The sequence below is a fragment of the Sus scrofa genome, chromosome X (assembly GCF_000003025.6).
Source record: "Sus scrofa isolate TJ Tabasco breed Duroc chromosome X, Sscrofa11.1, whole genome shotgun sequence".
Lineage (NCBI taxonomy): Eukaryota > Metazoa > Chordata > Mammalia > Artiodactyla > Suidae > Sus > Sus scrofa.
Window position 1 is genome coordinate 69,680,993 of NC_010461.5, and position 18,213 is coordinate 69,699,205.

At 34.7% G+C, this 18,213-nt stretch overlaps 1 protein-coding gene across 4 annotated transcripts in view; it reads left to right on the plus strand.

Moving 5' to 3' along the window:
- Window positions 1–17,625, plus strand: part of DACH2 (dachshund family transcription factor 2) — a 561,187-nt gene extending 543,562 nt beyond the window's left edge. For all 4 annotated transcript variants that reach the window (XM_021079680.1, XM_021079681.1, XM_021079682.1 and 1 more), the window contains 3 exons: window positions 2,325–2,471; window positions 4,386–4,451; window positions 16,026–17,625. In XM_021079680.1, coding sequence (XP_020935339.1) covers window positions 2,325–2,471; window positions 4,386–4,451; window positions 16,026–16,030 — 218 coding nt within the window. In that variant the 3' untranslated portion in view covers window positions 16,031–17,625. The remainder of the gene's footprint in view (window positions 1–2,324; window positions 2,472–4,385; window positions 4,452–16,025) is intronic.

Consider the following 18,213-nt stretch of genomic DNA (forward strand, 5'->3'; position numbering starts at 1 on the left):
GAGGTCATCTGTCATGGTCCTTGACTAACTAGTGGTCTCCAGGTTTTGAAACAACTACCTATATGATCTTTGGCCCTCAGGCTATAAGAACTACTAGTTCTGTGATCTTGAGGAAGTTTTTTGACCTCTCAAGGACTCAGTTTCCTAATCTATATAATGGAGATAACAATATTTTCCTTGCTGAGTTGTTGTAAGGCTTAAATGAGATATAGATCCAGAAAAATGTTCAGTACCTGGCAGGTCCTAAATAAATTATAGCTATTATTACTTACATATATAATTTTAAATGTAATATGATGGAGCATTTTTTATAACATATGGAATCATAAATTTCAAGGGAATCAACATATGGAATATTTTTGAATAAATAGTTAGCTTTACTAGAGACAAAATTTTATCTTTTTAAGGGCATTAAGTTATACATTAATTTGAATAAATCTATGTTTCTGATTTAAATAATTTGCTAAATACTTTATTTTAATGATAGTAAGTGTAATTAAGATAGTAAAATATTTTTATGTTCAACCTTATTTTTATCAAAAAGTAATAGAAACCATACATCTTCAGTGGTTTTATTCCAAGATTTCCATCTTTTTATTACCTTAGTCCTCTGAATTTTTCTCTTAAGTGAAAGCAAATTTAGATGAGTAACTGACTCAAAGTTGCCGAAGGTCGTTTATATGAAAAGACATTGAACTGTAAAATGAATACAATTGAAATCCAAATTAGCATCATACTCAATTCAGTGCAATCAAAATATTTTATTATTTATTTATTTATTAATTGTGATTCCCCCAGTATAATTTTGTTTCTACTGTACAGCATGGTGACCCAGCTACACATACATGTACACATTCTATTTTTGCACATTACCATGCTCCATCATAAGTGACTAGACATAGTTCCCAGTGCTACACAGCAGGATCTCATTGCTAATCCAATCCAAAGGCAATAGTTTGCATCTATTAACCCTAAGCTTCAAAACCACCCCACTCCCTCCCCCTCCGCCTTGGCAACCTGTTCTCCAAGTCCATGATTTTCTTTCCTGTAGAAAGTTTCATTTGTGCTGTATGTTAGATTCCAGATATAAGTGATATCATTCAAAATATTTTAATTATATTGGAATAGTTTTCACATTTTAAAAATGTCATATAATTTATAATTTTGCTTAATGTTCCCTGAATATTTTTCTACTACTATAATGTCAGTATGTCTTAATTTTTTTAAACTGATTTAGGAAGAATGTGAAGGTTGGTCAGCTTAGAAACCTGATAGGAAGCAATATATTGTTGGAGCCCAGTATTTGTGAGAAATTATCACAGATTTCAAGGTTTCCAAGTATAGAAACAATCACACATTTGTGCAAAGTTTCTAGTTAAGATATAAAGCCTTAAGAATTGAGTTATAGTTGTTTTATCTCTTCATTATCTTTTCTGTTTTCAAAAAAAAATGCTGTTGTGCTTTACAGGTTGCTTGATATAATCATTGCTGAAAGTTATTCTCCTTAAAATATTTTGAGATAGATGTGGATATATGGAGAGAGACGGAGTCTGATGACATGTGCATATATTTAAATAGACAGGTAGATAGATATTTGCCCTTAAAACTGTTAACATCTCAGAGAATTATCCCTTGCCACTATAAGTTTTAAAAGACATACCATGTTTTTGTTTTTTCTTTTTTGGCCACACCTGGGACATGTGGAAATTCCCAGGCTAGAGGTTGAATCAGAGCTGTAGCTGCTGCCTATACCACAGCCAGGGCAACACCAGATCCGAGCCGCATCTGAGACCTACACCACAACTTGCAGGGACACCAAATCCTTAACCTTCTGAATGAGGCCAGGGATTGAACCCTCATGAACCCTCATCCTCACAGACACTATGTTGTATTCTTAACCTGCTGAGCCACAATGGTAACTCCAAGACATGTTTTGCAACTCAATATTTTCAGGTTTTTTATTATTTTGAAATATGAATAGCAATAGCTTGATTAATAATAAGAATTTTTTCTTAAGAGTTTCATAAACTATTTCATATCATTAAATGCAAGTAGTCAAAGTAGAAAACAATTTTCCACCACTACCACAACCACCATACAAATGCATGTGTATAGAGCTTACTGGAGAGCTGAAAACAGAAAGAAGTTGGTTGTAGGACTGACTACTCTTTGGTTGGGTCTAATGATAATTGGAATCAAAAGAAGCTAATCATATGCTGACTCATACATTTATATCTCTCTCCGAATCTGTACCTATGGTTTATAGTTCAGCAACCTTTTTTTAGTAACCAAGACTTTGAAAAATATCCCCTTTCACATTTTAGGTACCATGCAAAAGCGCCTGAAGAAGGAGAAAAAAGCAAAGAGAAAACTACAAGAAGCTTTGGAATTTGAATCAAAACGCAGGGAGCAAGTGGAGCAAGCACTTAAGCAAGCCACTACTGGTGACAGTGGACTGAGGATGTTGAAAGGTAATGTCTGAATGGATCTTTACACTCAAGGTACACAAAGGATATATGTATATATAGAGAGAGGGTGTAGGGGAAGGGAAGGGAAAGGAAGGGAAAGAAGGAAGGAAAGGAGGAAAGAAGGAAGGAAGGAGGGATGGAAGGAGGGAGAACGAGAGAAAAACCTTGCCCAGGAATAATTAAAAAATCAATTGGAGGCCAAGTGCTTTAGGTCATTAATTAAATCTGTCAAAATAATCCATATTCTGGGAGATATAGATAGCCTAGGAATAACAAGAAATCCTGCTGACTTTTGCAGTAAAATAAGTAATACTGATAACCCCCCCAAGACCTAAAATGTTAGCCTTTCAGGTACATTCATGTTAAAATATGCTGATGTTTGGTGTACTTTAATTTAATGATCTTTAGAGTGCTGATTCCTTCGATGTAGAGTGCACACTTAAAGAGTGTCTGGTTGACAAAGAATGTTCTAAGTAAATTCCTGGAGCTCCCAGGAGAAAGTGCTTCTGTCCTGAAATCTCTTAATTCTACAATTTTCTGATTCCATTTTAAATTATGAAAACCCATAACATCATTTCATTTCATAGAATATTCAAGTTCTTTCATAGTACATCAACAGCTAGTATATTTAACTGATGTATAACAAGGACTTTATACACACATGTACACATGCTTCATACATATACAACACACACATGAACCAAAAGGGGTTGCTTCAGCATCCTATACTAAGAGTGAATAGAGAATTTTACAAATGTTCAGTTGTATTCTTACCTTTCCAAAAGTTCAGTGCCCTTTTTACTCTGTCTTGGATCATAGTAGTCCTCACAATCAATAGAAATACACAGCTAGATTATCAGCTTATGACAGCCATGCCTCATGGAGACGCAGCAGAGAGAATGTAAATAATAATAATACATCAATACCTCATACAGTGGAACGAACATCTTAGACAGTGGGAGCCAGCAATGACACGAAGGCTCTGTGCAATATTATTATCTGAGGCCCTGAATTTGTAATTCTGGGAAGGTTTGACAGGTTTTTAAATGTCTTTGAAATTCACCCATATGTGAAATCCACCCATATGTGAATTCCACTCTAGCTCCAGAGTTTTCTAATATAAAGGGAAAGCAGCTGTTTCTACAGCATGATGGGTAGCTCGTAGTCAAATCATTTCATTCTCACATTAATCCTTGATGGCATTGGATGATACACTAGCATCTGTTATCACATTACACAAACAAATGTGTATATACTGGAATGGCCATTTTAATGTGTCCTTTTAGATAATGTGAATAACTTTTGGATATGTGAATAACTTTTAGATAATCACACTTCATATTTAAAATTGAAAATAAAATTGAAAATAAAAACCCATCCCCTCATTTCTTTTTCTCAAGCTTTTTCAAAACAATTCATATATCTTAGTCCCTTGAGACAGTACTACATAAAATCCACAAGCCATAACCTATGTTTTGGTTACATGTGCGCTTAGCATAGAAATAATCTCATCATCTATCACATTTTACACATCGAAAATATACCAGAAGAGTGGGACACTTCCACTTATGCAGTTATATTCACCTCTTTCTTATTCCTCAGTCAAGACATGATACCTGATAGTCTGAGGGGATTTTTATGGGCAGATTATTTTCTTGAGATTTATCTTTACAGAGTAAAATGAATGAAGGAGTATTTCCTATAAACCTGGAAATATATGTCCAATTGTAGAATTCAGCTATGGTTTAAAATAATTTTCCTACCATTAAAAACATATTGACATACAGAAAACAAAAAATGCCACCCAAGACCTCGTGTTATCTATAGAACCAAAGCACTGGCCAACTGAGAGTTTTCACTTTAAATGGAATCAGGAAAAAAAAATTGTACCTTAATCTTGAATGTTACTTTTTTCAGATACTGGGATTCCAGATATTGAAATAGAAAACAATGGAACTCCTCATGATAGTACTGCTATGCAAGGTACAATAACTATTTAATGTATGACCCCTGAAGGTGGGATGGGGATGAGCTCATATGTTGATACTTTTCATGTAAGTAAAATAAAAAGTTTAGAGTTCCTGTCGTGGTGCAGCGGTTAATGAATCCGACTTGGAACCATGAGGTTGCGGGTTCGATCCCTGGACTCTCTCAGTGGGTTAAGGATCCGACGTTGTGGTGAGCTGTGGTATAGATCACAGACGAAGCTTGGACCCCATGTTGCTGTGGCTCTGGAGTAGGCCAGTGGCTACAAATCTAATTAGACCCCTAGCCTGAGAACCTCCATATGCCACAGGCGCAGCCCTAGAAATGCCAAAAAAAAAAAAAAAGTTTAACTTTTCTTCATAATAGAGAAAGAAATCTGCTGTGTTTTTTGAGATTATGTATTTAGGGACTGATAATTTTACATATACATTGTGAGCAAATTTCTCTTATGTTTGCTGTTAAAAGGATGTACATTTTTGTATTAGGCATATTCTAAAAAATGTAAACCGTGAGTATAATTTACCTTTCAAAATGGTACAATAATATGTTTTTTAAACCTCACTACTCTACTGTTTGTAAAAACCACAGGTACAATAACATGACCGATCAATATTTGCAAAGTGTGCTAGGCAACATTTTATCAGCATTTAAGTTCCGATGCTAATTTTAGATTACTTTTAGAAACCAGCTAAATATGAAATAAGACCAGGACCTGTCATTCATAATTTGCAAGATTCTTATAATTGCTTAGATCCTTTAAAATATTTTAAAAATATTTAATAGTTAAAAAAAAAGCCAAATCAAATCAATGAGTCTCATTGGGGGTGCAAACACACCTAAAAGTAAAAACTGAATTTAACCGCTAGAGTTTTTCGTGTCTTTCTAATGCAGTTTTCTAGCCCTCTGTATGCAGATTACATCTATTTTCACATTTGTGTCTCACGCTAATAAAAAGGAAAAGGCAACTCCATGAGAAAACAGTTTCCTAACTTTCAAAAAGGAAAACAACCATAGATAGATTGCTTGCTGGAAGTTTAACTTATCATTGCCTTTCCACTGTGTAATGACGGTATCTACGTGAATGCAGTAGAACTGGATGTGACCAAAAGATCCATGTGATTCATTATCATTTTATATGGCAACTTCAGAAAATTTGACCACCCGCATTCATATAGCTTTGTGCATCATCTTTACAAAAGCAGGGGTGTCAGAATTCATGCATCTTCTGGTAATACCTGATTCTGATGTAGCTGGACCTAGCCAATGCATTAACTTTACTAGATGTGAAAGAATGCATGTTTAGCTCATTCACGTAAAGCTTTTGCTGTTTCTTATCCCTTATTTGCTTACATAATTTCTTCCCTCAACTTAAAGGCTGTGTCTGTGTGAGCACAGCCAATTTGGATGGGACCCAGTGTTTATCCAATCAATTCCCCACAGTGAAGTTTATAGAGCCCCACTAGTTATGGGCAACCACTAGAGCCAAGGTAGGGTTGAACAATCCTGAAGTATTTGAACCCTTCTGAATCTTTGACACACAAATATAGACCCAGTCTTTAAGGAGCATTGAGCTTGATTTGGGCCCTCCTTTGAGTGGGATGTAAGGTCAGCTTTGGAATTGTAGGAGGTAAACCTAATATACCATTAGTGAGTTGTATCTTTATTATCCTTTTTATTCTATACTCCCAATTCATTGCTGTTTTTTTAATATATGTGTGCGTGTGTGTATATATATAAATATATATATATATTATATATAAATATATAATCCCTTTAGTAGTAACATCTTTCTTAACTCTAAGATAAATATAAAATTTTGAACTGTCCTAAAGTTATTTCACTGGCAACAACAGATAACTTTTTTGTGGGAGGTCAGTTAGGTTATGTAAGCAAAAGGTAGATTCATTCTCCATTTGGCACAATTTTTTTATGTTAATGAAGTCTGCAAAGAATGGCTTTTGAACATTAACTTGTGATTACAGAAAGACACAATACTTATTTTCAGTGAACATATTTTTAATAAGCTTTCCTAGTTTTTTCTGGCTAAACATGAGAGAATTAGATATACTTTTAAAAGGATTGCGATGAAACATATTCTAAAGCAAGGGAATTAACTTTTATCTATTTTTTTAAATTACAAATTAAATTGTCTAGCATTTGCAATATATGGTAAAATATGGTGGGTTAATAATTCTTATTGAACATCTGCCTTTTAGGTTATGTTAAATAGTATTCTTGATAAATGCGGTAAAAATATAAAAATACATATTCTCAACTCTCTTATTAGTGGAGCATTTAAACGTGGTAAATGATAAAGTTCCTATCATCAATTTATGAAAAACTGGAGTGAATGCTTTGTGTTACTATGACAATGGAATCACAATTTAATGTCTAAAGAAATTATTTTATGAGCAAAAACTGATTTATTCTTTTAGCCAGGGGAATAGGTTCCTGAAAATATTATCAGAACTAATCTTAAATATAGTTTACCAAATCAATCAATGCAAATAATTACCAAAAAATCCCAATAATACTACTTTTTTTAAAGATGCTCAGAATTGAATGATTACTCATTTGTATCTATGAACTTGGGAAAATATATAATGCTCGAAAAAAGAAAATGCAAGTTTAGCCATTATTATTCCTTTCTGCCTAATGATTTTACTCTTGTGTGTTATCATTCTTTTCCTTTGTGACTTATTTTGATACTGTTTTCATCTTTTTCACTTCGCTCTTTTTCACTTCCCTCATTTATTTAGCTTGGAAGATTACTTCCTAGCATTGTTTATGAGGGTCAATATATTCATGCCAATCTAACACCATTTCCGCAACTCATCTCCATCACAACAAACAATTCCAGCATCAGAAAAGTCTTTTCTCTTCCATTGTCAATAGCTCTGCTGGATAGAAATCTATCATTCACTTAGTGCTCTTTCTTTGAAAATCAATTAGTTCCATTGTGACATTCCCTTAAGAGAGCTTAAAAAATACGAAAGTTGCTTGGCCATCATTAGAAGTAATAAAGTCATATATAGTTTTATGATAATTTCCACATGGATCTTAGTACAAATTGCCCATGTACCAGGATTCTTATATGTATTCTAAATCTCTTCCATTTAGTGATTTTGTCTTTTATGCTTTGAATGTTGTTTGACAGACAAGGTATATGAATAGACTACCTTCTGATAGAAGGATTTCTGTATCCCTTATGTTTTAGCAGTCCAAGATAACAACACCTCCTGAATACTTTAAGGTGATCAAAAAATGAATACACACCCACTCTGATAGCTGTGTTCACTACTGGGGGAGGTGAAGGATATACAGTAATATCCTCCCAACCAGATTACCATAACTTAGTTTGGGGATGGCAAAACAGTACATCAACCATCTTATCAACCAATCTTGGTTTCACTAAAATAAACATACCAAGTGTCATTAAATGTACCTTCAGATTAATGATTTTTGCAAATGACATTCAAGTACCATTTATGTAGTGCATTTTTGCTGATAAAAGCAAATTAAATTAGCACAACTACAAGTGCACTGATAAAAACTAAAACCGAACAGCAGTACTATTAGCTAACAAAGTAATATTTTCTCTTTACTGCATTCTGCCATTTAGTTATTATCCTATTGGAAATCTAATTATAATCCTTTTACTCCCTAGTCAAACTTCACGGTTTTTGCAAGCTTAGCACTGACAAGTGATTTCATTACATTTGATTGCCTGCGCCCAGATTGACTTAACTTCACTTGGAGACCTAAAAGCCCTATCAGTTTCTCAGATTCCCTGTTTGCACATTACAGCAACAACTCCTTTAATTAATTAGCATGAACAGCAGTAACATGAACTGCTGAACAGAAAATAACATCATTTTATGATCGCAGGGAGACTTCCCCTTTTGCATGTTTATACTTTAGTTAACTTTTGTATGATTATATTTCATTGTTAGGGGCTACTGGTACAGTACATGTTTCTTAAATTTGTGAAAATCGACATCATCATTTTAATAATAATAATAGATAAAATGAACCCAGAATATGTCTCCTAAATTTTAGAAAACACAACAGCCTTCATTATGAACTTTCTAGTACAAAATAAAATAATAAAAAGTTCAGAGGAGATAACATCATAAAGTACAAAGACACCGTGACACATTGTTCCTGTTTCATTTCTGCCACTGCATTTGTTTGGAGAAAAAAACAAAACAAAACTAGGAACTGCTTTTGTAAGTGGAATGTCAATCTCTGTGAATAATTTTTTACATTTGCTTTTTTGCCTACATGCTTGACAATGACACAAAATGATTTAAAACTGGAATATATTTTTATCTGATATTTTTCCATAAATATGGTGAAATCTTAAATAATTTTCCATTATTTTTAATACTCACACAACAGAAGTGGATATTAAATCTAACCTACACATAAAAGGTAAAGAAAAAGTTGATGTAGAAGATAAACCTATTAAACCTATTTTTTCTCTCTTAACCATTTTTGTTTAGAAAAAAAATGTGGTAGCTTATTCAAAGAGTATAAACTGACCATTCTAATATATACATACAATCCTTGATCTCATCTATGCAATATTTGGTGACGATGCCACTGAAGAAATAAAAGCAAAGTGGATAAAGTGTTATTTGACTCTAAAAGCAGTGGACACAATTTTAATATCTCTATGTTAAAAAGCACACATATTTTACAATGTAATTGAATATACAAATATTTATAATATAGAACTTTAATGTTTATTTATACTGTGAAACGTACATGAATATGTATATTCTTATTCATTCTCTCAAAATCAGTTTGAATAGTGTCTATCCTTCCTTGACCCTTAACACCTCATTGTCTTTTCTATTTGCTGCTCATTCAGTAACTTAGAACAACATTCCTCCAAAAAATTTAAGTTGCCATGCCAATATTTATTAAAAACAGTTACCATGGGGCTAAATTGTTAATTGCAGAATTTGGTGAAATAGCAATGAAAGTGATGGTAGGAGTAAGTAACGGGACTGGAAAAGCAAAAATATTTATGATTTATTTCCATGTATGTGATAAGACAAGAATAATTAAATGGAGAGTATATAGTCTTTTCTACTAACTTCCATCAAATTGTGCTCTATATCTTTCTCTAGGGTTTCTATACACTACTTCTTGTCCTACCTTCATAACCATTAATTTCCTTCCCTTTTGATGTATTATACTGTGTTGGAAGATGTACATAGGCACTCTAATATTACCATTGTAAAGTAGAAATGTCCTTTTATGAAGTAGAAATACATAGCATGTCAGAGACTAGAAGTACTGAAGGAAGTGGGTCCTCTTTCCTGTTAAATATTTCCTTTGATAGTGGGAAACTTTCATTACCCAGAGAAACTCTACTGCAACTGCCAAAATAGAGTGGGCAAAGGGCTGCAGCATACACCCCACAGAGAAGATCATAGCATCTGTCTCTAAAGCAGCAACATTTTTTTTTTTTTATTTTCCCACTGTACAGCAAGGGGGTCAGGTTATCCTTACATGCATACATTACAATTACATTTTTCCCCCACCCTTTGTTCTGTTGCAACATGAGTATCTAGACATAGTTCTCAATGCTATTCAGCAGGATCTCCTTGTAAATCTATTCTAAGTTGTCTGATAAGCCCAAGCTCCCGATCCCTCCCACTCCCTCCCCCTCCCATCAGGCAGCCACAAGTCTCTTCTCCAAGTCCATGATTTTCTTTTCTGAGGAGATGTTCATTTGTGCTGGATATTAGATTCCAGTTATAAGTGATATCATATGGTATTTGTCTTCATCGTTATGGCTCATTTCACTCAGGATGAGAGTCTCTAGTTCCATCCATGTTGCTGCAAATGGCATTATGTCATTCTTTTTTATGGCTGAGTAGTATTCCATTGTGTTTATACACCACTTCTTCCGAATCCAATCCTCTGTCGATGGACATTTGGATTGTTTCCATGTCCTGGCTATTGTGAATAGGGCTGCAATGAACATGCGGGTGCATGTGTCTCTTTTAAGTAGAGCTTTGTCCGGATAGATGCCCAAGAGTGGGATTGCAGGGTCATATGGAAGTTCTATGTATAGATTTCTAAGGTATCTGCAAACTGTTCTCCATAGTGGCTGTACCAGTTTACATTCCCACCAGCAGTGCAGGAGGGTTCCCTTTTCTCCACAGCCCCTCCAGCACTTGCTATTTGTGGATTTATGAATGATGGCCATTCTGACTGCTGTGAGGTGGTATCTCATGGTAGTTTTGATTTGCATTTCTCTCATAATCAGCGATGTTGAGCACTTTTTCATGTGTTTGTTGGCCATCTGTATATCTTCTTTGGAGAAATGTCTATTCAGGTCTTTTGCCCATTTTTCCATTGATTGATTGGTTTTTTTGCTGTTGAGTTGTATAAGTTGCTTATATATTCTAGAGATTAAGCCCTTGTCAATTGCATCATTTGAACCTATTTTCTCCCATTCTGGAAGTTGTCTTTTTGTTTTCTTTTGGGTTTCCTTTGCTGTGCAAAAGCTTTTCAGTTTGATGAGGTCCCATGGGTTTATTTTTGCTCTAATTTCTATTGCTTTGGGAGTCTGACCAGAGAAAATATTCATGAGGTTGATGTCAGAGAGTGTTTTGCCTATGTTTTCTTCTCGGAGTTTGATGGTGTCCTGTCGTATATTTAAGTCTTTCAGCCATTTGGAGTTTATTTTTGTGCATGGTGTGAGGGTGTGTTCTAGTTTCATTGCTTTGCATGCAGCTGTCCAGGTTTCCCAGCAATGCTTGCTGAATAGACCTTCTTTTTCCCATTTTATGCTCTTGCCTCCCTTGTCAAAGATTAATTGACCATAGGTGTCAGGGTTTATTTCCGGATTCTCTATTCTGTTCCATTGGTCTGTCTGTCTGTTTTGGTACCAGTACCACACTGTTTTGATGACTGTGGCTCTGTAGTATTTCTTGAAGTCTGGGAGAGTTATGCCTCCTGCTTGGTTTTTGTTTCTCAGGATTGCTGTGGCGATTCTGGGTCTTTTGTTGTTCCATATAAATGTTTGGATTGTTTGTTCTAGTTCTGTGAAAAATGTCCTGGGTAATTTGATAGGGATTGCATTGAATCTGTAGATTGCTTTGGGTAGTATGGCCATTTTTACAATATTGATTTTTCCAGTCCAGGAACATGGAATATCTTTCCATTTCTTTACATCTTCTTTGATTTCTTTGATCAAAGTTTTATAGTTCTCGGCATATAGGTCCTTTACCTCCTTGGTCAGGTGTATTCCGAGGTATTTGATTTTGTGAGGTGCAATTTTAAAAGGTATCGTATTTTTGTATTCCTTTTCTAATATTTCATTGCTGGTATACAGAAATGCCACTGACTTCTGAATGTTAATCTTATATCCTGCCACTTTGCTGAATTTATTAATCAGTTCAAGGAGTTTTGGGGTTGAGTCCTTAGGGTTTTCTAGGTATAGTATCATGTCATCTGCATATAGTGACAGTTTGATCTCTTCTCTTCCTATATGGATGCCTTTGATTTCTTTTGTTTGTCTAATTGCTGTGGCCAGGACTTCCAAAACTATGTTGAAGAGCAGTGGTGAGAGTGGGCATCCCTGTCTTGTTCCAGATTTGAGGGAGAAGGCTTTCAGATTTTCCCCATGGAGTATTCTATTTGCTGTGGGTTTATCATAAATGGCTTTGATGATATTCAGGAATGTTCCCTCTATACCCACTTTGGCGAGGGTCTTGATCATGAATGGATGTTGGACTTTGTCAAATGCTTTTTCTGCGTCTATTGAGATGATCATATGATTTTTGACTTTTTTTTTTGTGAATGTGGTGTATGATGCTGATGGATTTGCGTATGTTGAAGCATCCTTGTGAACCTGGGATGAACCCAACCTGGTCATGGTGTATAATGTTTTTGGTATGTTGTTGGATTCGGTTGGCTAAGATTTTGTTGAGAATTTTTGCATCTATATTCATCAATGATATTGGGCGATAGTTTTCTTTTTTGGTGGTATCTCTGTCTGGTTTTGGAATGAGGGTGATGGTGGCATCATAGAATGTCTTTGGGAGTATTCCTTCTTCTTCAACCTTTTGAAAGAGTTTAAGGAGGATGGGCACCAATTCCTGTTTATATGTTTGATAGAATTCACCTGTGAAGCCTTGTGGTCCTGGACTTTTATTTGTAGGGAGTGATTTTATGACCTGTACAATTTCATTTCTAGTGATCGGTCTGTTCAGTTGGTCTGTTTCTGCTTGATTCAGTTTTGGCAGGCTGTAAGATTCTAGAAAATTGTCCATTTCTTCCAGATTGTCAAACTTGTTGCCGTATAGTTGTTCATAGTATTCCCTTATGGTTTTTTGTGTTTCTGCTGTATCCGTTGTGATTTCTCCTTTCTCATTTATAATATTGGTTATTTGGGTTCTTTCTCTCCTCTTTTTAGTGAGTCTGGCCAGGGGTTGTCAATTTTGTTGACCTTTTCAAAGAACCAGCTCTTGGTTTTATTAATTTTCTCTATTGTTTTTTGAGTCTCTATTTTATTGATGTCTTCTTTGATCTTTATAATTTCCTTCCTTCTGCTGACTTTAGGACTTTTTTTGTTCTTCTTTTTCTAATTCGTTTAGGTAGAGGGTTAAGTTTTCAATTTGGGATCTTTCTTCTTTTTTGAGAAAGGCCTGTATTGCTATAAATTTCCCTCTGAGCACTGCTTTCGCAGCATCCCATAGAATTTGAGAGGTTGTGTCTTCATTATCATTTGTTTCAAGGTAGTTTTTAATTTCCTTCTTGATTTCCTCATTGACCCATTGGTTTTTTAGTAGCATGTTGTTTAGTCTCCATGGAGTAGGTTTTTTCTCTTTGCTTTTCCCATGGTTGATTTCTAATTTCATGGCATTGTGGTCAGAGAAGATACTTGAGATAATTTCTACGCTCCTCAATTTATTGAGATTCGCTTTGTGTCCCAATATGTGGTCGATTCTTGAGAATGTTCCATGAGCATTTGAGAAGAATGTGTATTCTGCTTTTTTTGGATGTAGTGTCCTGAAGAGATCAATTAAGTCTAACTTTTCTATTGTTTCCTTTAGGATCTCTGTTGCTTTATTGGTTTTCTGTCTAGAGGATCTGTCCATTGATGTGAGGGGGGTATTAAGGTCTCCTACTATGATTGTATTCTCATCAATATCTCCCTTTATGTCTGTTAATATTTGTTGTATGTATCTGGGTGCTCCTATATTTGGGGCATATATGTTGATGATAGTAACATCCTCTCCTTGGATGGATCCCTTAATCATTAAGTAGTGTCCTTCTTTGTCTTTCTTTATGTCTTTTGTTTTAAAGTCTATTTTGTCTGATATGAGTGTTGCAACTCCTGCTTTTCTGTCATGTCTATTGGTGTGAAATATTTTTCCCCACCCTTTCACTTTCAATCTATATGTATCTTTTGTCCTAAGGTGAGTTTCTTGTAGGCAGCATGTTGAAGGTTTTTGCCTTTTTATCCACTCAGCCACTCTGTGTCTTTTGATTGGGGCATTCAGCCCATTGACATTTAAGATGATAATTGATAGATGATTAGTTATTGCCATTTGAACCTCGTGTTCCAGTTGATTCTATGGTTCTCCATTCTTCCTTTCTTTTTTTTTTTTTGGTTGGATGGTCTCCTGTTATTATCTGCTTGAGTGTATTTTTTTTTCATTTTTTGCAAATGCAATATTTGGTTTTGGCTTGTGGTTGCCCTGTTTTTTAAGTATGCTAACCCCTTCCCATAATTGTGTGTTTTAGCCTGATGGTCCTGTAAGTTCAAACACTTCATTACTATATTAAAATTAAGAAGAGAGACATACATACAAACAAAAAGGGTTATTTACTTCCTAACATCCCTTGCCCACATTTTATGGTTTTGATGACTCTTTTTTATTTTTTTCTTTTTAATTTTATTTTGTTTGAAGCATGTTCATGATTAAATCTGTATGCTGGCTTATTTGAGTGACTGCTCTGTGATTGCAGTTTCCTCAGTCCTAGTTCTTCCTCTTCTAAATAAAGGAGAAAAGGGTATAGTAAAGAGTGAATTCACAAAAACAAAGTTAGGTAAATGAGAGTGAGAGAGGTTGATATTCCATTATGATACCATTTGCAAAAAAAAAAAAAAAAGACAACGTATACTGTTCTTTGTTTTGATTCAAGTATTAAGTCAGAAATTTTTTAGGGCTAATAAGGCCTAGTGGTTATTATTTTCAATAAATCTCCATTTTCAGAAAAAAATGCCACATCATAAAAATAAGCACTAGATCCTTCTGAAGAATGACTCTAAATTAAATGCTTTTCTCTAGACAAAGAGGAATCAAATGCTATACTATTTTATTTATTATCTGCCCCCATCTTGTAATGGTCTACTTTTCCAACTCTTAGATTAGAAGCACCATATTTATATTACTGTAATATCTAACTGGACCTCAAGCCAACCTCACTAATGTTGCTTATTTTATTTGAGAACATCACATTCTGGACATGTTTCCTCAATTGAAGTAGAGTTCATAAAATTAACTGCATATTTAATTTGCATTGAACCTAAGCAGAGCATTAACCAGTACATTATTTTCTTTTTCTTATTAAGGTTAAGAAAATATGACCTTTTAGGTATGATCTTATTTAGTGCCAAATAACATAATGCCAATTTGAAAATTAGAAACACATCACTAATTAAGGAACTTAAAGAAAACATAAAACCTAATACTTAATGGGAGAAATCATTTATAAAATATTGAAATTTGTTCACCAATAAGTTAGTTACCCCAAAAGAAAGGTTTGATAGCTCAAAGTATGCCTGTATTGAAACCTAGTAGTTCTTAAGGAAATGCCCTTGCTTATATATGTGAATAGGTGGTGAAGAAACACTTAGAAGAAAACATGATCCATGGGTATGAAAAATAAATTTTTCTGAACATAAATGCAAACTCTCAAAGACATTATAAACATGTTTCTTGTTAGTTTTTAAAAAGCAAATAACAACAGGTTACTTTTAAATAACCATCCTGTCAGGGAAGGAAATTTCATCCTGAAAGGACATTGCAAACATTAACAAAGATTTTGATTCAGAGAAAATAGTGTAGATCTTTACTTGTGTTTTAGACTGTGAAGAGGGGAAAAAAAACCTTTTTAAGTGCCTTGCTTGTTAAGTTAGTCATGCATTTCACTGCAAGTTGAAAAACGTAGAACATGCACAAGGGGCTCATAAGCATATTTTAGATTTAGGGAATATCATTTACACCATTTTTATATTGTCAATATCACCCCCGAGAATAAAATTAAGCTTTAAATTACTGTAAATCTACAGTTTTTGCTCACCTTTGTATAATTTCATTTTTAATAGAAGGATGCTTACGTCAATGAATTAAGGGATGAGCCTAATAAAGTAATGTATTTATTGCACCCAGATATATTCAAATCTTGAACATATATAGCACATTTTAAAATAATGTAAAGCCAGTTTGTAGTTTTTACTGATGTTCATTGAGTAGGTTTTGGATTTTCTTTGTTGCAATGAAATTTTGACCAGGTTTTATTGTTTTTTCTGTGCAGCCTGAACACTGATGCCGGAACTCCAACCGATCATAGGCACGAATAGGGTGCTGTAGCAGTTACCTGCTAATCTAGTGTTGTAATTCTTTGAAATTCATACTCAAATTCTTAAAACATGGAACCTTCAATTACTATTTGTTCATTACTGAAAATTAGAACCTTGCACGTACAGGAAAAATGTATTAGAAAATGGGCTTCACAAGTGTCTGGGGGATAATCATAATAATGATTGAACATGATACTTTACACTTCTATAACCCCTTTCTTCCATGGAGTTCATAGTGCTTCATAAACATTATCACGTTAATCCGCAGAGCATCCTAGTGGGGTAAGTAGGTGGCAGCATTTCTAAGACGTGGAAAATGCTATTTCTAAATAGTGTGACAGAAATAAAAGTTCAGACAACACACTTTAAGCTGTGATTACTATGAAATAGTTTTATATCTGGTTGACCTGGGATTATAGGAATTAAAGTAAGGAGATAATTCATTTGTGCAAATGATCAATATTTGTTATCACTGCTTTGGGGATTACCTTTCTAAAAGAAACATGTTGCTTGTAGTGTTCTATAAGAAAAGAAAATACAGAGGGCTCTAGTTTGTAAATTTTAGCACAACTTTGCTTTTACCACTTCCTTTGATCTGTTGATGGTGGAGCAAGTCATTTAATACCTTTCTACTAGCACATTCCTTATCTGTAAAGAAGACAATGATAAAAACACAGACACATGCTACTAAAAATACCCCTTCTATTCTTTTTTGCTCTCCTCCCTTCACCAATCCTGTTTCCTCTTTATTAAGCTATCAACAAGCAAACTGTAGACAAAAGAAAGGGAGAAAGGCAGATATGATGGGTCAGTCACATTGTGGATATTTTCCATTTCTCACGCTCTAGTCTAAACATGGTCAGATGCTAAGATGTTCCAGTGATTAGAACCAAATGGGTCATTGGGCTTGAATTGTCCAGGAAATGGCCTCAAATATTTTTAACTGTTTACTTAATGGAGACCTGGCCAAAGGCTGGTGGCAAATACCTATCATCATTTCATGCCTCCTAAGAATCTAATACAGCAGTATTCCAATGTGTTAAATTGTAGTCTAGTGATCAAAAAATTAATTCCCCTCCTAAAGTGCCCTCTTTACACCAAGCAAAAACTAATCCATTAAGTTATTTTTATATCTTCCCTAGAATTAAGTTGTGATGTGACAGAAGCATCGCTTATCCTACACAAAAGTCCAACTGAGTTTTTATCCATTCTCCAATACTCAATTCCCTGTGGCAATACATGAAATTTCTGCTGGAATGGCCACCAACTTTACACATTTTAAAATATTACATTAATCCATATCAGTGTGACGTTGTGGCCATTCCATGCTCTGAAGGAATTTTTTCTAAGGCTTCTGGTGCTCTCTACATACTGTAGAAGATCTACTTGTGTAGAGTAGATATGTTGCTTTAACCTAATTTGGTGAAATAGTGCCAAATTAGAAATAAGTCATGGAGAAGGACTGAGGCAAATGAATTCTTTAGGATTTTATTAATGCCAATTTTTTTTGTCTTTTTGTTCTTTTTTAGGGCCGCACCTGTGGCATATGGAGGTTCCCAGGCTAGGGGTCTAGTTGGAGCTGTAGCCGCCGGCCTACACCACAGCTACAGCAACACCAGATCCAAGCTGTATCTGTGAGCTACACCACAGCTCATGGAAACGCTGGATTCTTAACCCACTGAGCAAGGCCAGGGATCGAACCCACAACCTCATGGTTCCTAGTCGGATTCGTTTCTGCTGCACCACGACGGGAACTCCCAAATGTCAAATATTTGAATTGAGTAACAAAGAAGTGTGACTTTAAAAAGTAACATCCAGAAATATCTCATTATTTATAGTCAAACAGTATATATTGAACTATAGGGGAATTGAACAGCATTTTCAAATTAAGTTACTTAAAAATAAGCTAGTATTTTTTTACAAATAGATATGTTTCATTGATTTTGGTTGAATTATAAGGAATCCTCATGCATTTTCTTCTGGCTCTTTTCCACATATCTGCCTTCTTTATGACACCTGATTTTAGCTTTTTCTTTTCCAAAAGCTTCAGATATATACCACAGAGGGCAAGTCTCACAGTTACATGAGTTTGGAACAGCCAGGTGTGACCCTTTAAAGATAACTGATCAGCAGAGGCTGATC